Source organism: Azolla caroliniana, unplaced genomic scaffold (assembly GCF_043228905.1).
Source record: "Azolla caroliniana isolate FFs.n. ecotype wild unplaced genomic scaffold, voAzoCaro1.0.p SCAF_1, whole genome shotgun sequence".
NCBI lineage: Eukaryota > Viridiplantae > Streptophyta > Polypodiopsida > Salviniales > Salviniaceae > Azolla > Azolla caroliniana.
The window spans coordinates 3,983,406-4,007,359 of NW_028230436.1; the positions used below are offsets into that span (position 1 = coordinate 3,983,406).

The 23,954-nt window shown below is 37.6% G+C and overlaps 3 protein-coding genes, 1 long non-coding RNA gene and 1 other non-coding gene across 5 annotated transcripts; 2 read left to right on the forward strand and 3 right to left on the reverse strand.

Annotated features, from left to right (window-relative positions):
* Positions 1-657: 657 nt before the first annotated feature.
* Positions 658-4,348, reverse strand: LOC147868434 (uncharacterized). The gene is made up of 2 exons (XM_087319166.1): positions 1,606-4,348; positions 658-1,500 (listed from the first exon to the last, which is right to left on the reverse strand). Exons 1-2 carry the CDS (start codon positions 4,244-4,246, stop codon positions 980-982), a joined length of 3,162 nt encoding a protein of 1,053 aa, XP_087175292.1. The 5' UTR covers positions 4,247-4,348; the 3' UTR covers positions 658-979.
* Positions 4,349-14,861: 10,513 nt separating this feature from the next.
* Positions 14,862-14,945, forward strand: TRNAL-CAA (transfer RNA leucine (anticodon CAA)). The gene has a single exon. It is a non-coding gene; the product is annotated as a tRNA-Leu (tRNA).
* A 1,116-nt stretch (positions 14,946-16,061) lies between these two features.
* On the reverse strand, positions 16,062-19,372 carry LOC147868436 (uncharacterized protein At2g34160-like). The gene is made up of 5 exons (XM_087319177.1): positions 19,125-19,372; positions 17,417-17,465; positions 17,273-17,335; positions 16,577-16,641; positions 16,062-16,304 (listed from the first exon to the last, which is right to left on the reverse strand). The coding sequence occupies exons 1-5, from the start codon at positions 19,251-19,253 to the stop codon at positions 16,215-16,217; spliced, it is 396 nt and encodes a 131-aa protein (XP_087175303.1). The 5' UTR covers positions 19,254-19,372; the 3' UTR covers positions 16,062-16,214.
* Positions 18,264-19,381, forward strand: LOC147868437 (uncharacterized). The gene is made up of 2 exons (XR_015529750.1): positions 18,264-18,871; positions 19,090-19,381. It is a non-coding gene; the product is annotated as an uncharacterized LOC147868437 (long non-coding RNA).
* Positions 19,382-20,539: 1,158 nt separating this feature from the next.
* On the reverse strand, positions 20,540-23,767 carry LOC147868438 (chloroplast thylakoid lumen protein). The gene is made up of 4 exons (XM_087319199.1): positions 23,353-23,767; positions 21,725-21,864; positions 21,315-21,387; positions 20,540-20,942 (listed from the first exon to the last, which is right to left on the reverse strand). Exons 1-4 carry the CDS (start codon positions 23,726-23,728, stop codon positions 20,833-20,835), a joined length of 699 nt encoding a protein of 232 aa, XP_087175325.1. The 5' UTR covers positions 23,729-23,767; the 3' UTR covers positions 20,540-20,832.
* Between the last annotated feature and the right edge of the window lie 187 nt (positions 23,768-23,954).

Sequence of the window (23,954 nt, forward strand, 5' to 3'; positions counted from 1 at the left end):
ATGGATTTAATAGAGACAGCTAAACATTGTTTGTGGAGTTGTGATTTTGCTATGGACATATGGAAACGAATCATAAAATTATTAACTCCAATATACCTTAGAGCGGTGTATACATGGGGTGCAGTATTATGGGTACATGATAAACCTATGGTATATGAACAGGAGGAGGTTGCAGATGCTATTGTGATGAGACATGGTTTGATGGAAAAAAAATTGATCCTTTTGAATCCACAAATACAAACTGATAAACCTCAAATATGGCAATTGGTAAGTAGTATTACAATTTGGTATATTTGGAAGGCTCGATGTTTGAAGGTATTTCAAAATGTGACTGAAAGACCTGCCCAAATAATTTCGGGAATTTAGATAGAGATTGTGCATAATCTCATAGGGTTGTTGGATAGTATAAAAGGTAATACGCACCAAGTGGAGCTTAAGCGTTTGGAGTTTCATGCCATCTAGGATATAGGTATATTTTATAGATGGCTTTTTGATAAGGTGGAGTGATTTTACTCAACACCAAAGTATTTATTTAAGCCGATGGTTAGAATTTAGAAAAATAGAGGGGATGTGTGGATATCTTGTATGTTTAGCCTTATGGCGTATTCTAATACTATACCCTAAACCCTAAATCCTTTTTTTGGAAAAAAAAAACTATTGGGAAGCATAGATATGCCAATGTAAACATGGTATGGTAAGCATATGCACCACTACCATAAGCGACATTAGTAATGACAAATGGAAGTGGTGCCCCCCATTTGGGTGGGCATCAGATCAAGAAAGAAATCAACGTGTGATGTCCATGGCGATACAATGAGAACCAAGTGGTGTGTGTTTTATACAAAGGGAAACGACTAGGCTTGGGAAAAATGGTCCCTATAGGATAGGCAAAGCCTTGTGCTAGTGCCGAAAAGGATCACTTGCTATACACTTGGGCTCCCTAAGTGTGGAAGGCCCTTCCTTATAAACAAACAGTTTCCTAACGACCTGACAACTGAGCTTTGCAGTACTCTAGCTCAAAGACAGCACCAGGGGAGGGTGGCTCCATGGCCAGAGGATCCTTCCATTTGTTGTTGCCATTATACAGAAGATGCTTGGAAGACGAAGATGACGACGATGTGTGGCGAAGACCATCTCCATGGCCCCCTTGCCTCCATGCCTCCTCGAGTATGGTCACAACCTCCTTCATGTTGGGCCTCTGTGAAGCTATGGGACTTGTACACCTCAATGCTAGCTTCAACACCACCAACATCTCGTGCTCCTCGGCTTTGCTTTGCATCGGAACGGAATTCTCGATGTCTCCTTTGGTCGTGTTGTAGAAGAGTAGGGAGCCCATCACTTCCTCCTTGGTCCTTAGCTTCCCAGTCACCCACTTCACTATGTCCACCCCCAATCCAAACTCCTCCGATATCGCCTTCTTCCCGGTTAAAAGCTCGAGTAGTACCACCCCGAAACTGTATACATCACACTTCTCCGTGATCTTGGAGGCATATCCCATCTCTACACATTTGTACCACAACAACAGACCGGTCACTCTCTCATCATTCAACAAACATATGATCATGCTTCTTATACACATAAAAAGTACATGCCTAAAGTACATACCTGGAGCCATATAGCCCACTGAACCAGCAAAGCCTGAAATGGTGAAACCCTTGTGGCTCCAGTAGTCATGGAGCACCTTGGCTAGCCCGAAATCGCCTATCCTTGCCTCATAGTCAGAGTCGAGTAAGATATTGTTGGGCTTCACATCGCGATGCACGATGGGGGGCACACAATCATGGTGCAAATAGGCCAACCCTCTAGATGTACCTAGAGCAATCTTAAACCGCGTGTTCCAATCCAAGGTCCCCGACTTAGTCCCGTGAAGAAGATCTCCAAGGCTACCATTTGGCATGTATTCATATATCAGCAAGCTTGTATCTCTATTATTAGTGCAACAACATAGGAGTTTGACAAGGTTAGCATGCCTCACTTTGCCAATTGTGTCAATCTCAGCTTTGAAGCCATAGTCATGCTTATGGAGAAAGGAATGACCACCCAACTTGGTAGAGCTAGTGTTCATCCAAAGCCTCTTGATTGCTAGGGATTGCCCATTCTTGAGCTTCCCGTGATACACTTGACCAGACCCTCCTTTGCCGATTAAGTTATCTTCATCCAAGAAGCTCAAAATCGTATATTCGTCGAAGCTCACTTTCTCAAAGGGAGTGAAGATCCATGTTGCATGTAACAGGGTGGTACTATGCTCCTTCATTCTTTGGTACTCTTTCTTTTGCTTGTAAAAGCAGTATAATCCAGTTACTAGTACAACTACAATAACTCCCATAGTGCCCGAGATCCAACCAACTTGGGGACCACCCTTTGTACCACTACAATGCTTTAAATTGGAAATGCATAGATCCATGTTTCCTTCGAATGATTGCTCCATGAATGCTCCCCCAAGTTCGAACGGCAAACTCCCCGACAAATCGTTGTAGGAGACGTCGAACGATCTTAGCATATACTTCAAATTGGAGAGACTAGATGGAACTTCACCACTTAGATGGTTATGTGCGAGGTTCACTGAGCTTAAGAAATGGAGGACCCCCAAAGACGAAGGAATCGGACCAGTGAGCCGGTTGTAGGAAAGATCGATAACTGACATGTTGGTCACAGTTGCAAAGATATCAGGTATATGCCCAGAGAAGTCATTCTCCTGGAGGTTGATGGTCTGTAATGAATGACAATTTTGTAGAGAGATGGGAATAGATTCGGATAACAAGTTTCGGGATGCATCGAGAGTTAAAAGCAATGAGAGGAGGCCAATTGAAGATGGCAGGCTACCAGTGAATGCATTATTAAATATGTTGAGAGTGGTGAGTTGTGTGGCATCCCCTAGGCTAGGGGAGATAGAGCCACTAAGATTGTTATTATACAGTTCAAGTATAACCATCCTAGGCAAGGTCCAGAGGCCCGCTGGGACGGAACCGGAGAGTTGGTTTGTATGAAGCCGAACACGAACCAAGGTGTCACACAGCCCATACGCATCTGGTATAACCCCAGAGATGTTGTTAGAGAAGAAAATCAGCTTCATCAATGCCTTGCTATCACAAAGATAAGGAGGCACAAGCCCATGGAGGAGGTTAGAGGAAACATCAAACTTGACCATGCTTCCACCTTGGCCTAATGTTGGAGGGATGGTGCCCACCAGTTGGTTCTGGAAGAGCTGGAAGACTTGCATACTCTTGATATTGGCTAGCTCCAATGGTATCTCGCCGGAGAGGCTATTGTTCCATAGGTTTAAGAGAGTTAAGTTAGTGAGGTTGCCAAGCTCAGTTGGGATGGGTCCTTCTAACTGATTGCATGACACATCAAGTTCAGTTAGTGTGGTCAAGTTACCAATGGTGGTAGGGATAGTGCCCGAGAACTTGTTGAAATAGAGCTCCAGCCTTTGTACAAGAGGCCACTGGAAAACTTGGGCGGGTAGGGGTCCCGAGAGATCGTTGTAAGACAAATCAATGTGTTCAAGGTTTCGAAGGCCGGAAAGCCAAGCAGGGAAAGGTCCGATCAGATGGCAGGCGGCGCAATAGAGCCACACGAGTTCTGAGAGCTTGCTAAGCTCTTGTGGGAGGGGGGCATATGTGTAGTTATTCCAAGCTATGGACAAGTTCTTGAGGTGGGAAAGGTTGCCAAGGTTAGGGGGTATAAGGCCATTGAAGTTGTTATTCCAAGTGCTGAGATACTCTAAGCTAAGGAGATCGTCGCCAATGGTGGTTGGGAATTGACCCGTGAATGAGTTGCTTCCTAGATCAAGGCTTGTTAGGCTTGATAGGTTGGACCAAGTGTTGGGGTCATTGGGCAGGCTTCCATAGAAGTTGTTATAGCTTAGGTTGAGGATTGAGAGGGATCTGGTGCAGTTGAACAGGCCTACTGGGAACTCTTCACTGTATGAATTGTTGAACAAATTGAGCTCCACAAGGTTAGGCAAGGTGCATATAACGGTGGGTAATGGGCTCCTCAGTCCTCTTGATTGAAGGTCGAGATTTGTTATGGATCCATTGGAGGAGCAAATCACTCCTCCCCAATTGCAATAATCGGTGGAGGAATTAATGTCCCAATCGGATAGCCCTGTTCCCCCATCAATGGATTTGCTCTGTTCTTTGAAGCTCTGCAAGATTGCTAATTCTTGAGCACCCAATGAGGCAGTGATGAGGAGCAGATTGATGGAGATGATGAATGAGAGATTTGTTGGTGTGCTTGTATTCATGTTTGCCTTCTTATTGGGGGGTGGAATGTATTGCTCATGAGAAATGGCTAGCCAGCAAGATCTCTCATAGAGAGGGACAGACAGAGAGAGCAAAAGGTGAGGCGGGGGGACAAACAAGCAGATTAAGTGAGAGAGAAAGAGAGAGGTCTTTTTATCTATGTGTGTATGTCTCTTAATCTGTTCCTTTGTCCGGACAGGTGTGAATTCATAATTCCTTTCCTCACATTTACTCTTCCAACTTCTTCTTCATCATCATCATCTTCTTCGGCTTTGCCTTTCGCTCTTTTCGTCTTCGTCTTCGTCTTCATCATCATCATCATCTTCTTCTCGGAGCCTTTCGTGTCCCGGGTAGCAACTCCGCTCTTTGTCCCCTCGTGCTCTTGTTCGAGTCCATAATGCCGCGGCTTCATATTTTGGTAGCGCAGGATGATTCGGTTTTTAAATTCAATAGGCAATTTGCCTCAACGTGTGCAAGCATTTAGGGCATTCACTATCTTCAAGTTTGAGGGGGATCATTTCTAAAAAAGTTTTATTTCATTAAATCTCGACTCTTAAAAAGAAAATCATGAAGTGAAAACTCGAGGAAGGTATGTTTTGGTTGTGGATCTAGAACATGTTTCAACGCTACAAATTGTCTATCGTGTTTGGTTGTGGATTTCTAGTTGAATCTAGAACATGTTTGAAACCAAGAAGTTGTCTATCATGTTGGCAAGTGGTGACGGCCTTGGCATTCTTTTTCGGTGACATGTCACCATGGAACGAAAACAAGTTCGAAGTTTTGACTTGGCATTTTTGTGACGAAAGAGCGATGTATGATACCGTGGTCCATAGTATGACATTACGAATGTATCACAACTACGATTACGAGCTAGTGCCTTGTCATAATGAACTTTTTGTTAGACACTTTTGTGTAGTTTTATAATTCCGCCAAGCCCCACCACCTTAATATATTCCTAACTTTCGGTCATTTTTGCTTTTACCAAGATTTGTGCCCCACTTCGAAGCAAGCGATGACATTTCATTCTACAACTACATAATTTAAAATTTCATTATTCAAATATCCATTTCAATTAGAAGGGCTGTCCTTTCACATGAGCCGTGAAACATCCAACCACATTTCACAAAGGGTCTACCTCCACCTTTTTGTGCACTGTGTATATGTTTTTAAGCGGCATGTTATTCAAAACATTGCTTCCCAATATCCATTTTCTTGGTTCTCATTAATGTGGCCAAAACCATATTCTATGTCCTCAATATACCACGAGATAAAGAAAATTGATACATCATAGTCATTACAACCAACATCGGTTCTACAATTAGGCATAAACAAATATTAATCAAAACACGTTCACGTTTTAAACAAATATTGCTATAGCATATAATTTGATACAAAGGTTGTTTCTAAAAAGAGTTCTACGATATCAAACAACTAATATTTTCGATAAAACGGTGTCATGTAAGTCAAGCAAGTTGAAGATAATGACAAGTCTAGCTCAATTATTGCTCTTCTTCATGTTAGAATACCATTTTCTAGCTTTGAGATTGCCATATTCTTTAATGAATTATTGGATGTCCCAAAACAAAATAAAATTTGAATAGAATGACCATGGATCAAGTTCATAGCTTTCAAAAGCCTAGTTGTGTTTTCCTCTATTTTCTAGATCTGCTAGTATAAGTCTACTAACTTGTACACTTGGGGACCTTCCACCAAGTTACAAAATGAACCCCATGTTTCATAACTATCGACATTGGTACACTTGCATAGACCTAGTAAATCCTAAGTTCGCATCAAATGAGAGGTAATATGTTAGTTTAATATGGCCACTTGTAAGAATGGGTGATCATCGTGAACTTCATGGGCATTGGCCATGATTTGCAATATAAATTATAGAAAGATTGGTAGGAACAAACAAGCACATCTTGATAGATTATTAGACACCCCACAAACCGTTGCTCACCGAATCATGAGCTTACCTTATATCACATATGTATGTATTATGTATGGATGGATGGATGGTATCGTGACATATCTTGTGGTTTGCAACCTTAAGTTTGTGGAACCAAACCTCTAGTGAAGGGTTCAACATTGTTCATGCAGGCCGACATTTTGATCTTAAAAAAAGTGTAGTTGTTAGGTCAATCATATAATTGGTGAAAGCATTCATTATTCCTTTCCAACCATCAACATAATGAGGGACCTAGTTAAGCCAAAGAGATGGATTGCATAACAAGACTGCAAAACCTCAAGACACATATAGAAGCATGAAAACCATATATTTGGGTGAGGGAGTACTTTGAAGGTATATGTGACCCTCCATACTTTGATACATGATAATTGTTACCATACGTAGCTTCTTTTGTTTTTGCACGCACACGCAAGAGGGAGAGGGGGCTGAGGGAGTCTAAAAATCTCCCAAATGCCAACGAGAAAGAAAGGGAAAAGACAAAAGAAACAATATGAATAGAATAACATGGAGAGAAAAAAAGAAATTTACATTTTTTTTCGAATTATTCATTGGCAACTACTAGCCACCATTATTATAGACAATCACATTGGGGTCATGCTTGCCTGCTTAACTAATGTACCACTATCGTGCTTTGCCAATCCTGGCACCATTTGTTTTCTATTATAATATTTTTGCTCATGCTTAATACATATGTATTATTGAAGAAATTTCAAAATGATGACCGATTGCTCATGGCTTGGAAGTTGAACTCACAACTTTACTTCACAACACTATCTTCTTCTTCTTTTTTCCATAAAACATATGCTCCATTGGTATTGATAAAAGGCCAGAGGCTCCTATGGTCGGTAGATCATCATCAGGGCCTCAATGGCACTACCAAGCACCCCGATGGCTGTTTCCCCCAATAGTTTCCAATAGCGTCTATGTGCTGTAAATTTGTATAGTTATGGTACAAATAACTAGGTTATTGGAGTTGTTTGGATACATTTGTTGAAAATGAGGTGGGGACTATGTCCGCTTTGGTGGGAAGGCCAGAGTGAGGGTTGTTGAGAGGAATTTTGAGAGTTCTATGATGTAATTTTGTTTGCTAACTAATGCGAAGTAGTGGTTTTTTTGGAAAAGAAAAAAAAAGGCTAGAGGCAGTATATAATATTGTTTCGTCTCCACAAGTATATATTATCAAAGACAAGACCAAATATAAGCTTTGGCATTTGGCAAGATAAGGATAATTATAATCCATGAATACAACTCTCAGCCTTGCCAATAACGCCTTTGCTACGGCAAGCTAGAAAGACCACATATAAAGGTGAAAACAATCTCCAGCATGTAAAAACCAGTCAATGCTTCATCGAAACGTCCATTGTATCATGATTTCATTCCAAATGGCCACATTTGTAGTTAGAAGCGTAGGAAACACATCTTCCTTTGACCCTTGTCATGGTCCCTAAAAAATTCCTGTTGCAGACAAAGTTAGCTGAAGTTGATTCCGCATATGCTAAAGCTCTTGATTGTCCACCCTGGCTGGTAGTTTGAAAACTTCATGTTTGCATTTGGTTACGCATGTACTGAAGACCATACTCAACATATAAACAACATCTCAGAGTATCCAGCTTTTTTGAACTTCCTTTTTCCACATTAGCCCTCAACCTTTCACAACAGAAATGCCTACAAAAACAACCAGCTTTATAAATCTTGTAATGTGATCACTTTATCAACGACTTCCACCCTGGCTGGTAGTTTGAAAACTTCATGTTTGCATTTGGTTACACATGTACTGAAGACCATACTCAACATATAAACAACATCTCAGAGTATCCAACTTTTTCGAACTTCATTTTTCCACATTAGCCCTCAACCTTTCACAACAGAAAGGCCTACAAAAACAACCAGCTTTATAAATCTTGTAATGTGATCACTTTAACAACGAATTCCAATGTCTGGAGTCGAGCAATGTCTTCCAATGACAACAACCCATTTGGCTTGAATTGTTGTATGTTAAATGCTTCCAAGAGACAATTGTAAAGGGTGATGATATCATTAAAAATCTGCAAGCTTCAAAGCATGTACTCTCGTCGACCCTCAAGAAAATGCTTCCAAGTCCACAACATCAACACTCATAAAACAAAAAAGAAAATGAGTCTACTCTCCCATCGTGAAGTATGCTTCAGCCCCCGCCAACCTCATGACTCATCGTTATCAAACAAAGAATCTGTTTTTTCACAACACTATCTTCCCCATTATACCATAATGTTTGATATGTTATGTAAACGAATTAACAATGAAGCCATGAATAAATACGTGGGAAATAATTTCACGTTGTGTTTTAGCATGTAATGTTTGTTGCTAAGTGTTATGCTTACCCAATATTTCCAACTTATATATCCACCCGTCTTTTCTTTTGCATGTGATCCATAACTCTGCTGCATAAAATATTGTAGATGTACATTGTATCATTACAAATAATCGTGACAAAGACAGTCATGTGGGTCTAGTCGCATAAACATTATCATTAGGTTATAATCATACAAATATAGTTGTCAAGGTACAATCATACAAATGCATAACTAGGATATACTATCAAGGATTCATTATATCACAATATATAATGTTTTTGGCAAAATAGCTTACAAGACAATTGCCTTATCTATGAAGTTGGGCATGTCACTACTTTTTGCATGGAACTAAGACCTCAAGATCAATAATGATGATGAATCAATAAAGGGTTTTCCACATTTGTATGTACATATATGTGATTATGGATAGCATAACCCTCTCCACACGCAACCACTTCCAACTAAATCTAGCAAGCTTACCTCTTTTTAGCTTTGCTTGGTATAGGGCTACATATACACCAACATGAACATAGATTATCCCATCTTTTATTCTGTCTATTGTGCTTTCTCCTTGTAAATGAAGATGGTTTAGGTTATGTGCATGGGTGGTGGAGAAACCATGTAGTGAAGACGTGTTGCCATATTGAAGAATTTAACTTCACTTACTTATTTGAGTTAAAATTTACAAACTGGTTGAAACTTAATATTTCACATCAAAACCATATCAAGGCTATGAATCCCCACCTCCACACAAGTTGAATTTCTAATGTGAAACATAGAGCTTTAATCATTAGAAGAAAATAATTCAAAACGTTCCCTAATGGTTCATGCTTGGAATCAAATGAAAGTTCACGTTTTCCCCACTGGGACCAATCGAGACAAATCTATGATTTGGCTATGGATGCGAATAATATTTGCGTTCATCAATTCATGGAAAGACAGTTTCATTGCCCAACAACTCAAAACAATCTTAGAAACATTCCAATCTTTACAAGCCCCTACTCTTATCTCTCAGGCTTGCATAAAATGCCCTTCTTAAACCTTTAGAGTTAAGGGCAACTCATATACAAGTCAAGAGTTTTTTTTGAGAAAATCCTGCTTATATAATGTGATTGGTTTCTAAACTAAGGCCTAAAAACGAAGTTGACATTTTACAATATGTCGTTGGGTTTGCAAAACCATGACCTACTCTTAAACCAATATATGTATGTATGAGTAAAGTGGATACATGTTGATGAAAAATGAGTGGTAGCACGACCCCCTACCAAACCTTAACAAAAATCAATATGCAAGATAGCATGTGTCCACTTGATTCTTTCACCTCTTTTTAATGTATGAACCAAGGGTAATGGCATGTAATCTCATAATTTCATTATTAAAGATGATAGAATACCAATACTTTTTCTTTTAGGATTATTTTTACATAGTGAAAGATAGAAGAAAAAGTAAAGAATCTCTATTTTCTAGGTTTCTTATTGTTCAACTAAAGTTAGGGAATCTCTTATTACCTTCTCTTCCTTAATGTTATTTAATAATTCTATTGTTTGTCCCTCTCTCTCCCACACACTCTCCTACATTTTCATTTGTTTGATTCGATGACTTGTTCCTTATATGGTAATCTCTCCAAGAATCATTTGGTAGTGATCTATCTCCATGTGAGTTCTAACTTTGTGCAATCATTCCATGAGTTGTGCCTTTCTCTCTTTTCCTCTAGGTTTTATCCATCCTTGTGGAATTTCCATTTTCTCTCAATACTTCACAAGTGTGAAAACCAATGTAGCTAGTATATTTTTATCCTTCTCTTTCCCCATCTCTAGCATTCGCTGAATGACATCTATTTTCTATAAATGTTCTCTCTTAACACTCTATAGACGGTGCTTGTGACGCTTTGTTTCACATTGTTAATTATGTTTTAGTAGAGTTATGTACTCCAACAACATCATTAACTTTTATCTTCATGATTTCCCATCCATATATGTTTCTTTGTGACATCTCATTTGAACACTAGAAACTTGTGTATCAGTTGAATGCACCTTTCCCAACCCTAGCTTTGATAGTTCGTCTGAATATCTCCGCCTCTTTTAAATTAACTACACAAACTTCATCTACGAAATACACCCAATGATATGCACTAGATAAAGGAAACATGTATTCTATATTATGTGATGTGCTTATTCAGTCCGTATTTTGGGCCTTGCCTTGGTGGTAGTTTTCTTTTTCTTTTTTCTGCTTTGAAAAAAATATCCTCCATTGATATTAAAATTAAAGTGACCAAGGGCAATATACAAAATAGTCCAATATTACAATGAATATTGTGTAGCGTGCCAAATGACACCAAGCCAATTTTTCTAGGTAAAGATAAGTAAGAAAAAACCCTTAGCCAATCTTTATAGGCAATCTTCATTGCCTTGGTGGTAGTTATCTAGAGTTAACCATGATAAATTTTCTAAAAGACCTCCATTCTCTCCCACATCCCTTAAACTTCACATTTCTAACCAAAAACACATTATCAAGGGGCTGTATATACCTCACACAAATCTCATCCATCAATGAACTTTAAAGATCCTAAAGTGATACCTATGTCGACATGCCATTATTATTTGTAGTTTCAAGTTATTAAGACTGTTCCCATGCCAACTATTGTCTTTATTGCTCTTCTTAAGACATTCTCTTCATCTATCTTCAATGTGAATTGTATGTCTTATAACTCTTTATTTCAAATGTTTTTATCAACTAGCTTACCGTAGATAGTATGCCTTCTCTTCATTGACAACGAGTTAGTTGGTCAATAATTAACATCCAATAAATCTCATAATGTTATCATTTGACTAAAGTAAACATGTCACATTCATTAGTTTCAAATTGTCCAAAAATGTATCTTGGAATTACATGAATTATAATAGTTTCAATCAATGACCAGAATCATTATATTTTAAGGCAAGCGTGAATAGCAATTGATCATGAAAAAATGCAATCCTAACATAATCCAAAAAAAAAACATGTTTCTCATTGTTTCAAACTGAAATTACAAAAAAAGGAAGACGTGTAGGAATATGTACCAAGATGAAAGTGTTACATGATTTTTATTATTGTTGTAAGTACGATTATTTTGTCACTATTGTACCAAACTTTAACTTATTCCTATTTTTTAGCATTGCATTTTAAAGGGCAAACTTATTGCTTTTTTATTGACCTCATAATACACAGGAAAAGTCAAATGTCATTGTTGCCAAATTTAGCGTGTGCATCACGATTCACAACTTGTATAAGACATATTTTCATAGTGAATGTTTCCTAAAAAAGATGTATCTCACTCCACACTCAAGTTAGTTTATGCATACTTCTTTGCTAGAATTAGGAATTCTAATAAACTATCTTGGCACTTGTAGAGACTATCAATGTTTTCCTAAACAAAATATCCTTTCATTAGTTATATAAAAAAGTCATAAAGGGCCACGGCTACAACATACAAAGTATTTTTTCTCCAAGCCCATCTTGTGTAAGACAATGGCTGAAGAAACAAATCTATGTACTCCAAAGTAGAGAAAACAGTCCAATAATTACAAGCTATTCCATAGACACATTGCAAGGTGTCCATATCCATTGACAACAACAAAAGTAGCTCTATTCGGAAACAAGCCCTCTCGGGTCATAGTTATGAATTAGTTTTCTTCAATGTTGAACTAGTTTTCTTCTAGTTTTGGTTGAAAATTTACTTCTAATACCATAATCTACAATTGGGGATGTCTAAAATCTTTTAGCATATGCAACATTTCCATGTTTTGCTTTGGCGTTGTCATGTTTATTTGTCATTTTTCTTTTGTTGTTAAAAGAGAACCATTTTAGTTCAAGGTTTTCTTTCAAATTAAATCCACACTTTCCCTCTTGGAATATAACATGCAAACATCAAGAATTATCTTTACAATTCGAAATTATGTACGGTTCCAAGAACAATGAATTTATTGATGGCAAGAGAGTGAAGATTGTACCAAAAGCCTTTACAATCCTTTTGTTCAAGATGTGTAAGTGGTGACCGTGTTTGGAAGCATAAAAGTGAAAAGATGAAAATATGCGTGTATAAAAAGAGAACCATACAAGGTATGTATTTAATGAGTTGAGTTATTACGAAAGAATGGAAGACAAATAAAAGGACATTGCATTGAGGTGAGGGTCTTTTTTGTTTATTCAAACTCATAAAAAACACCAACGCTCCAATGCATGCACTTTGTACATACATAGAAGTAAAGACAAGGCAAAATTCTAGTGAAACATAAGCGATGTTTAAAGTTGTCACTCTACCTCTTCCAAAAGTTGCCAATGAATTTGTTGTTGTACTTTGTAAATTAATTCCTCCATATACTTCATTTGGTGGACTCGTCAGACATTGCGCTTTGCCTGATTAGCAATACTACTAAACTAATATTAGAAGGCAATGAATGCATTGAGAACACTAGAATTAGAAGAGTTTACTAATGAAGGAATCATTAAACCTATTGCTTAATACTTGAAATCACATGCTTAATGTGACAAAGTTTTGGAAGTTCAATAACATAGTGTATCGAATCCCTAAACAATATTAAAAGGGGTTGTCCAAAATATCCTATAGATTGTATAAAGATGATGGTTTCATATTGTTCTTTAGCGAATAATGCATTGTAATAAGTGCATTTTCTTTATTAGCGTCTAAAATACAACTTCTTGTGCATGGCTTAATCCTCTAACATAGTTGACTCATATGTTGGATTCTAAAGATATAATTTGAGGGCTAGTCCTTTAAGAAAAGGCGTAATGCAATAAATGCTCTATTTATAAAGACCATGCTTTCACAATTTCCTTCAGCACATAATGCCTTGTTGTCAGTGCATTTTGTGTCAGTACAATTTCCGTCACATTTCTTGATTTTTTACATAGCACTAAGATAGTGGACTATTGAAGTTACGTAGTTTCGACTCCCACATATTGTCAACCATTTTTTGGCAGTGATCTAATGTATAAATGCTTTATTTTAGCTAAGGGGCAATAACTTCTTGCACTATCTCAAAAGCAGAGTTATTTATGGCAAAAGTGTAAGGTATAAGTATTTTGACACAAAAGAGAGCAAAGACTTCATATCATCTTGTTGCGGGAAAGGTTATATCCACAAATGTTCTAGCTTTGCAAATACATAAGAAACTATAAAGGTAGGACAATACTAGAGCGCAATGGCATTAAGTCGAACATTGTACTATAGTTGTAGTTTGCTAGATGCCAAAACATTCATTGAAACTTACCGATGCGATCAACCTCATTTGGAGCATAGATGAGACATCAATACAAAGTGTGAACGCCTTGCTAAATTGATGTGGTAGTTGTTTTAATGAAATATGATGGTTCCTTAGAGGGATTTAAAGCGAGGTGATGAAAGAATTGTATAGGAGTTAACTATTGTACATTAAATGCATTGCTATTAATGAAATGGAGACAAATTGCTTCATAAATATTATTATCCTCCCCTCCACTCACTCTTTAGTATAACATCACAATGAATTTTGGATCCTTTTTGTCATGATAGGACTGTGGTAACAATAGGTGCAATGTCATTTTACAATGCTCTAATAGGAGGGGGAAAAGTTGGGCTAGAGAAAGAGGCTTCACTAGATTGATGACGTGGACAACTTTCACTATCCATGCATTCAAGTAAGGTGTGTTGCACAAACATACACATCCTAGTGGAGTACTTCTAATGGTATCTACCACCAAGAGTGTATCATATATTTAAGAAGTTTGCCACACTACATAAGAAGTTTACCAAGTCGATTGCTAGATGCCATTACGAAAGGCATATTTGGATGAATGACGTGAGTTACGGATAAAAAACTTGCCCAATCTCTATCTATGATCTTGATTTTATTAACTTAGGTCGCTAATTTCTAAACCTACTTTGAGACACCTTTTTACAACATCAAATTCTTTATGGTACCAAAGACCCCATTCCCTTAGGTACCCTATTAACTTAGAAATGTCTCACTTAGGATTATTTTTATGATTATACTATTTTACAATTGTGTGGGCTTGGCGTCACTCCACAAGCTTAATTCTTTCACTCGAGAAAAAGACGCCACCGGATCACCACATGTTTTTTTCTCCTCGAATCACAAAATATTGATCAAAATGAACAAGTGGCAATGACAGACCAATATTCAATATATGAAACTCTGACTTGTCTAAGGAAGATGAGGTGGTAAGGATAAGATTGTGGATAACTCGGTCAATGCTAGCTGCCCAGACATTCTAAACAAAGTTAAAATATGGTGTAATGTTGTGGTTGTCAAGTAAGTCAGGATGGCCGAGCGGTCTAAGGCGCCAGACTCAAGTTCTGGTTCTCGTGAGAGAGCGTGGGTTCAAATCCCACTTCTGACAGAGATCGTTTTTCCTTATTACTTTATATGTTAATAATATATACGATTTACTCATCGTCATGATCTTCAAGGACATTAATGCTTGTTTTCTTTTTCCATGGATCCTTATTGGCTTGCAAGGGTCACTCAAGCTTCTGTCATGCATTGATGTTTTTTATCTAATTTATTCCTACAATCTTGCTAACTTCTTTCTTATCAGTTTTTTAACCATCCGAAAGCTCAAAGCTTTGAGATACACACCTATATTGCGTTGGCAAAATGTATTTGGTCAAAGTGTCAAAATCCTGCTTGATTTCAAATATGTTCTTAATTGACTCATTGGTTTCTAACATGTTTCTTTAAGGATACCATTAGTAAATAGCACTAGAAATTAAGATTTTTCCACCAGTTTGAAAGTAACACCAATGAATTAGCAGATACAAAGTAGAGGAAGAATTTACATTACTGAACATACTACTTTCTTTGCCAATGCATCCCATTCAAAATATTTGAAACTCCTATGGAATCAATGCATCAACTAGAGAATAAGCGGCCTCTCATACATGAATAGAAGTTTAAACAAGTTCAGACTATGCATATACCCAAATTGGCAGCTAATCCACCTAATCCATTCATATAAAATATTGTTAGGCCAATGCCTGTAATTGAGAGTCCATTTTCATCAACCAATCCTTCCCAGTGCTTTCTCAGGTATGACATATAGAAGTTCTATATATATTAACATTGTAACTGTGGCGTACTGAAATAATTTAATTCTACTTTACCAGAATCAACAGAGTTGAATATCCTCTAACAGAAGACCCTAGTAATAAATTACAAAAATAGATACTCAAATCCAAAGGAAGCTATAAATAGTAATTAGTTTTTAAACCATTCTAACTAAAGATAGTGAAAGATACTTTGGAACGTTTTCTCAGGCCTCCAATAAAATTAATCAGGCCAAAAAGACTTCAATGAGGACATCCATTCTTGACCCATCAAAAATAATTTCAAAGATTTTCATAACTGTATATACCTAGCATCCTCAACAAGGAATACCCAAACTGAAATGATCAAATCATCAGTCAGTATATGCATCTTGAAGAAGACTTTCCTGAAACTTTAATTAACAAAGATGGACTAAAGAATAACTTTCAATATTATAATGATGCAATCATACTCATGTTGCGATGTTGCTGAAAATCCTCAAAAAAATCTGAACTGATATTACATGTCATCCTTGTAAGAAGGTCAATATATGTGCAAACATGTTACATAAACAGGCAAATCTTTACTGCTCATAACCTTCTGAAGTTCCATTCTCAGTACTAGCTGCCATTAGCTCATCGAATTGGTCTGACTTCTTTAGGATTATTTGCATCTGTGAAAACAAGGTTAAGATATGTCATTCACTTGAAGAAAAATGTAATGAAAAGCATCACAGGGAAACTATAACACTCCACAAATATGGTTTTTCTTCCTGATTTTCACCCATATTAGTGTGATTTTAGGTTTAAATTATTCTACATTACAGTAGGAGATGAAATAAGGCTGCACTCATTTAAAATGTAGTGACTTTTCTTAGGTAGGGTACCATAGTTTATAGTTAGACCCACAAATTCAATTCAAGGACATGATTAAATTACTATTCACCTTTGCTTTTTGTACAGCATGCCCTTCAGCCTCATCAGCAATGTCAATAGTTGAGGTATATATCTCTGGAAAAAAGAACAGACACTTGTTATGTTTCCAATTTTATTTCTTTAGTGTCACATATATATCCAACCATCCAGACTTGAAATCAGTTTCTCCTGCCTAACCCTCCACATGACTTATAATGTCACAAGTTATAACCACACCCATAGTGCCATGAGTGCACACTGCAGACTGCAAAGAATCTAGGCAATGGCATGCCAAAAGCATGAAATGCTGAGCCAAAATGAGATATGTGGATTCGCTCATCTTGTGAGGTCTGTGAAATTGTGATGGTGTGACTAAACCTTTCCATAACATATACATACATACAACCCAAACATCAAACTCAACATAGAGAGGTCCAAACCTCAAGAAACTAATGAAATGTGAGTCTATTGTAACAAAAAACCTAGGCATCTTTCATATTCCTCTTTAGAAAGAGACATATTCCTCTTGATTCTTGACAGAACTATTGAACTTCACACTGGTAAAATAACTTTAATTTTTGTTCACTCTGAAAACAGAACAAATTCAATTCGTGAAAAGAGTAAACCAAACCATGACCTATTCATCGTGAATTAAAGATCAATATCCTGGCAGGTACGGTGAGCTAATCATTCAGAAATTTTCCTACAGTTCACAAGAAAAACTTACTTTTTACAACAGCTAGCCCATTGTTTTTCAAAATCTCGACAACCGTCACAACGGTTGAGATTGCTGGAAAGAAAAAGTGAAACATTATTACATGCATTTAACAGAATCTGGTGATGTTCATAACGATTTGCTGTTACCACATACCCATTCCAAGTGCAGAGAGTTCTACTTCTTCATATTGCTGCAAGAACCTCTACAAATAGGAGTTTAACAGAAGGTTAATAAATTTCATGTTACATACAGAACCAAATAGATGAAAATTAAAACGTACAAATATCATTTTGATGAATTATCAGTCTTTGGCATTTACAGTTATAAACGAACATCATAGCTAAGCTGAATTTAAACATGCCATTTCAAATGCTACATTTCACTCTATCAACATAATGAGAAAGCATTAAGTTAAGGACCCACATGAACCTCAATTGCCATTCTTGTTTATTATAGAATATAGTAAAAGGATCCACATGAACCACAATTGCCATTGTTATTTATTGACAAGCTTCCTGATCTGTTGATATGAAACAATATGAAGATGAAGCCTGGTTAAAACCAGTTATAGGACTAGAACCTTCTTTGAAACATTCCATATTGTTCACAAGTATATCTTTCTAATACTGACACAGTTCACCATTCTAATTTTCTTATAACCGTGAACTTGGAGAGAAATAAAGTTCCTTGAGAATTCTTCCTTCTCAGAAATGTGGAAATATGAGGACTGAAGGTACGTGCCAGTATATCTTTTGATATCACCAGAAAGAATAGTCTGTTTCTTGTTTAAAAAAGGACTGTGTGAGTAACGGATTTCTTGAAACAACCAGAGACATTCCTTTTCAGAAAACGTCAACTTTGGAGAGAAATAAAGATCCATTTTTTACCTTCACTAGTAGGTGCCAAAATTTTTAAAAGAAGGCATGTCTTGAAACAATCAGAATTCATTCACTTTCCTCATAAAACGTGAACTTTGGAGAGAAACAAGGAAAACAAATATATACTTTCTACCTTCACAAGTAGATGCCAAGAATTTAAAACGAAGATGCGTCTGCAAAAAACCCGAAATATTTCGGGTCAGAAAACGTCTACTTCGAAGAGAAATAAAGATACCATTTTCTAGCTTCCGAAATAGATTCCAGGAAATTAAAAGGATGGTGCTAGTATTAGAAATAGTTAAGGTACTAATAGACTCTCTTTCGAAGAAAAAAATCTATACTGGTTATTTCTTTTGATGAGAGATGCGAGAGAAAAGATGATTGATAAGATTGACGAAAAAAAGAGAGACCAAGGACTCACCCAAAGATAGTTCTGGACTTAAAAAACAACTAATCAAGTAAATAATGTCCTGAGAACGTTCAGAAACTATGAAAAACTTCAGGAGATGCCATGCGGCATTAAATGCAGAAAAGAAATCAAGAAAAGAGGTCAAGAAACTTTCGCCGCTATGCTTCAAGATTTCTGTCGTTCTCCCCACAATGTGAGAGGGAATGGCAAAGGTTTCGTGGAGAGGTTGAGATAGAAAAGAAAGAAAAACTGGACGGCCAGGAAAGCATCAGATATGAGATGCTTTTCATAATCCGTCAGGATTTACTCTGGTGCACAGGAGTGTGACAGGAAGAAAAGAAAGCAAGGAAGGAGATCAAGAAACCTTCCCCACTGTGCTTCAAGATTTCTGTCGTTCTCTCCGCAATGTGAGATAAAATGACAAAGGTCCCGTGGAGAGGTTGAGATAGAAAAAAGACAAAAAAAAAGGGATGGCCAGGAAAGCATCAGATATGAGATGATTTTCAATATCCGTCACGGTTTACTCTGATGCTCAGGAGTGTGAGAAAAAAATGATGAAGGATCCATGGCGTACCTTGGCGAGATTGACATAGAAAAAGAGAGGCTTTTTCGTGTTGGAGACTTGGATTCTGTTCCTCTTAGCGGTGTCTTCTTCCTGAGCCTGAGCCTGAGCCTGAGCCTGAACCTGCGTCTTAGTCGCCATGTCCGAGCCTCTTGGAACGAACCTTCTCAGAAACCCTAGGCACAACAGTATGGAAAGAAGAGCAAAACCAACGACGACAAGCAGAAGGAAAGAAGAGGAGGCAGAAAGAAAGAAAGAAAGAAAGGAAACGCAAAGAAAAAGATTGGGGCGGGGGTCTTCTCTTCATTTCTTCTGCCAGGAAGCTTTTGCTGGCCCAGTTTCGGCTTGAACGGAACCGTTAATCCATGGTTTAACGGCTTAACGGTTCCAGTATAATAAAAAGATTTGGTTTGATTCAATTATTATTAATCAGTTTGGTTTTAGTTCGATTGGTTCTAAAACTCGGGTTTATAGGTTTAAGTTGGTTTTTCGTTAACTGTTTTTTTAATTCTCTTCTATTTATCTCACACTCCTCATGCCAAAAATCGTGTTTCATAGTAATCCACCTCAGTTCAAATCTCCCTTAACCCCCACTCATCTGCCTATGTTATTGGGGGAATGTAGAACACATGATCATCACGCTAGGCTATCAAATGTAGAAGCTCGTAAATTTTCATGCGATTTTGGTTCGAGTAGAAGAAACGCAACAAATTGACCTCCACCCCCCCTTGGTTGGCTCTATTTGCCCTTGCAACATGTTGTTATACATGGCCTTCTTCGAGTCTTTGAACCCTAGGCTTGCCTGGAAACCCCCAACTCATTTGGCAAGTACATATACTTGCTAGAAATTCTTTCCCTCTCGCATATACATGGGAGAGCCTAAGAAACTTGTTATATCACTAAATTTAAACTTATCCATTGCATAGATGATTGCTTAATTCACATAGTTTAAAGTGGGAGATTGTTTCAAAACGTGGAAGCTTTTGTATATGCTTACGAGAGTCTAGAAATTTATAACACCGAAAATGTTATATGACTAATATGACAATGTGGTAGATCACCTCACTTTGGTTGTATGACCGATGTAGCAATGTGGTGCATTGCTTGCCTCTGTTTAGGTAGCATTGGTTCACGAATTTCACGACTCGTTTAACCTACAACAATCAAGGATAGCTAGTAGCATGCCATCGTTGGATAATGCAAGTAGAATCTCATAATAATAATAATAATAATACATGCCATTCACCCATCTTCACAATGCCTTGTAGATGGACAAATCCAGAAGCATATGTGATGAATATCGCTGCATAGGTGATGAACATTGGTGTTGAGATTTTTTAACTTAAAAAGACAGATTCCATTTGATGTTCAGGTGAAAGAAGAACAATCATGCTTGTTATCAATAGCTTGTCATGGCTTGAGAAAAATTATACAAACACAAGGTGGTAATTAACCAAAATAATACAAATGTATGATTACTCCAAGATGCAGCATTTTACTGCTCCAACTTTACAATGATTATCACAAAAGCATCGACATCATGAATGGCAATGCCCTCCTCTCAATGCAAATGCAATCGCAATTGCAAATGAAAATGCAATGAGTAAAAGAAAAATGGGTTTTTTTCCTCTCGAGTTCGATGACCCTCTCCATGTAGTCATCCTAACAAAGAGAGATTCTTACAGATCATCACATGGTCCAAAGCATCTTTTGTTTCACGTTACAGCCCTTTGAGCTGTTCAGCAAACCCAGTCAAATAGGACCATTTTTCCAATGCACCCGCAGATTTGGCAAAAGCTGCCTTCGAAAGCACTGAGTCTTGTTGCTTCACTATTTAACCACAACAAAAAAACAAAACGCAAAAACTAAGTCTCACATTTAAGCCTCCTTAGACCCACATTTCTATTTCTAAACTCTAGTAAAATATTGCATCACCCCTCACTTTCTTTTTTTAGTAAACCGCATCAGTATATTCACCCCCTGTCAAGGTACTAACTTTTTCTAAAAACAAATTCTATTTTCATGAGCTTTATGGAATTTAAGTGGTTTCTAACCCATCAGAATTCTCTCTTTTCGAGGTCGAAGGTGAATTTTTTCCTATTCTAATCCATTTAAAACTCGTTAAGCACGTCTTTTAACATCCATTAAGCCTAAGTAAGAATCTAAAGAGAAAAAACCAGGTCTGCCCAGGACTTTTCTTACCAGCGGCCTTTAATGAGGCCAAGGCTGAAGAAAATGTCTCAGCTTCACTTTGCTCCTCTGAACTCGAGCTCACCTACATCAGAATCTACTTCTTACTTCATCATGAAACTCTCTCAGTCATACTTAATCACGTATTTTGTGTAACAAATAATTAACGCATTTTTTTAACATGATAGTAGGGCAAAACACCTCTCAGTTGTTGGGTAGTTTTACCAGAACATCACTTGATTCAAAATTTACTACAAAACACTTCTGTGGCAAGTCAACTGGTACTGCAGAGGGGTATTCTGGTGCTGGTACCCGACAAGTTTGGCTTAGTTTGAAGTTTTTGAATATACACCATAGTACAGTCACACAAAATGCAAACATATGCACATGAATCAGAGCAACATAGTCTCCCAAACTCATACCTTTGATAGAGCTTTCTCTGCATTTGCAATCCAATCCTTACTGAGAGTTTCATCAAGTACTTGGCTAGCATTAGTGAAATCATCTCCATCCAAAGCCTGGCCTGCCTTGCTCAACTGATAAATAGCAATCTGTAATGATGCTGAAAGTACCCAAAAAGACCATTAAGGATATTATAAAGATTTATCTCCCAAAATTACTAGGTATACATTTTATCACTGTGTTATATTAGGTCACAGAAACTAGGATCAATAATTTTGCACTGGGCTAATGACATCTTGAAGTCATGACCTAGCCCATTGAGTGCTCTACCTCAAGCCATGAATATTACATCACTTCGATAGATTTCGTGGAAAACGAGCTGTTGCAGATCTTGGTTGGCCTTTCCAAGCAGCTCTATCTTTCAATCAAGGTTACGTCTCCAATATATGTCAACTAACAGACACAAGTGCAATATTTTTATTTTGGTGCACCTCTTGGTTGGGGAAAACAACAGTTGGTCTCTTCTCTGTAAGCCAAACCTCCTACGTCAAGGCGAGATCACATTGGAGTTCAGCATAGCAAAGCAGCATTTTTCTTTTCGCTTTAACGCAGCAATCTTAATTAAGTCACTGGAATTTTACACTTGTCCCTTTCATCCTTCAACATTTCAATTCATTATTTTTGTGCATCTTTGAACGGAAGAGGAAAATATAAGCATTCAAAGAAAGAGGTACAGTTCCATGTGTAACAGTCTCAAACTTGGGAACTTCTGTTGCATGGATTTCTCAGGAATGCAAAAATCTTATGCACGTGAATTCAACGCAGTTCCCATCTAATACTCGATAAAGCAATCTTGGTTCCCATTTCCCTAAAAGAACCCAGTAAGGTGGTCCCTGCCAGGGATCCACCTGCGATCATGTCTTTCTAGGGTTGATCTTGATTTACAATTCTATATCAGTAATTATATTTCTGATAGATCATATGCATGGACCATTCATAGATATGGGCATGGATACGTGGGAATGGCAAGCAACGCGAAGTGAGCCATATGTATGATCATGGACATGAGTTGATAGACCATATGCATTGGCCATCCATATATATGGGCATGGAATGTGGGGATGGCCCATTCATATATATGTCTCGATGATTAACTATCATTTGATATAAAAAGCCATGGATAAATAATGATTAAAGAGCACTTGACCAAAATTTCTCAGTACAATTACTTGTAAACCCAATACATGTACATTATGGGTTTAGAACCTGATTCTTCCATGCATCGATAAAATGATGATTCAGAGAGCATTTTCGCCCAATCTTCTCGCTACAATAAAAATCATTACATGCAAGGACAATATATATGCAATATACAGAAAAAAAAATTAACAATAATTTAAAGAACATTTTGGGTTAACATTGCCAAACATAGTATGAAGAGTATTACCAACAATAAGCATGTATGTATGTATGTATGTATGTATGTATGTATGTATAAATAAGCATATATATACAAACATATATAAATGCATATGTATGCAAATACATATGTGTATGGCGCATATATGTTTTTATGCAAATATACATACATATACGTATGCATATCTATGTGCATTATGACAAAATGAAGTTCTTCTTCTTTTGGTACCTGTTTCTTCCTTGAATGAATTCACTTCACCACGGCGTTTGATCTTCTTTTTCCGGTCTTCTTTCACTTTCTCAAGAAGCAGTTCATCGTCATCGGCTTCAAGAAGAGCCATGGCAGCAGGGCTGAGTCGATCCGGAGCAAATAGAAGCAATGCTGAAGCAGAGATGGTAGCCGAAGAAGTAAGAAAATCTCTCCTCTTCATATGATCACCAATCGACTTCCTGGACACTTCTACAGAAGCTGAAGATGAAGAGGGCCCCTCGGCTTGGTGACTTTTGATCTCTGATGGTGAAGCTTGGCAGAGCACAAGGTGATGTTTCTGTGGATAGGAACATGGGACATGGAAGGAAAGAGGAGAAGGGGAGAAGGAAGCCATTGAAGAAGCAGAAGAGGAGGAAGAAGAAGAAGGGATAAGGGGGAGCTGCAGATGATGTTTTCTTTTTACTGGCAAAGGAGAATTAGGGTGGGTTCATATGGAAGAAGATACCAATCGCACGACACAAGAAGTTTTCCGGACATTTTCGGTGTGTCGAGAAGTTTCCGGACATTTTCCGGGCTTCATCTTTTCTGTCAACTGTCTACGGTGGAAACTTTCCCACAGA

Coding starts and splice junctions, on each gene's coding strand:
- LOC147868434 (XM_087319166.1), bottom strand. CDS start 4,246: ATGAATACAAGCACACCAACAAATCTCTCATTCATCATCTCCATCAAT. Junction 1,501..1,605: donor AGTGGGCTATATGGCTCCAG/GTATGTACTTTA, acceptor ACAAATGTGTAG/AGATGGGATATGCCTCCAAG.
- LOC147868436 (XM_087319177.1), bottom strand. CDS start 19,253: ATGGCGACTAAGACGCAGGTTCAGGCTCAGGCTCAGGCTCAGGCTCAG. Junction 17,466..19,124: donor TCTATGTCAATCTCGCCAAG/GTACGCCATGGA, acceptor TCCTATTTGTAG/AGGTTCTTGCAGCAATATGA. Junction 16,305..16,576: donor ATGCTGTACAAAAAGCAAAG/GTGAATAGTAAT, acceptor TTGTTTTCACAG/ATGCAAATAATCCTAAAGAA.
- LOC147868438 (XM_087319199.1), bottom strand. CDS start 23,728: ATGGCTTCCTTCTCCCCTTCTCCTCTTTCCTTCCATGTCCCATGTTCC. Junction 21,865..23,352: donor TTCATTCAAGGAAGAAACAG/GTACCAAAAGAA, acceptor GGGTACTTTCAG/CATCATTACAGATTGCTATT. Junction 20,943..21,314: donor GGCCTCATTAAAGGCCGCTG/GTAAGAAAAGTC, acceptor GTGGTTAAATAG/TGAAGCAACAAGACTCAGTG.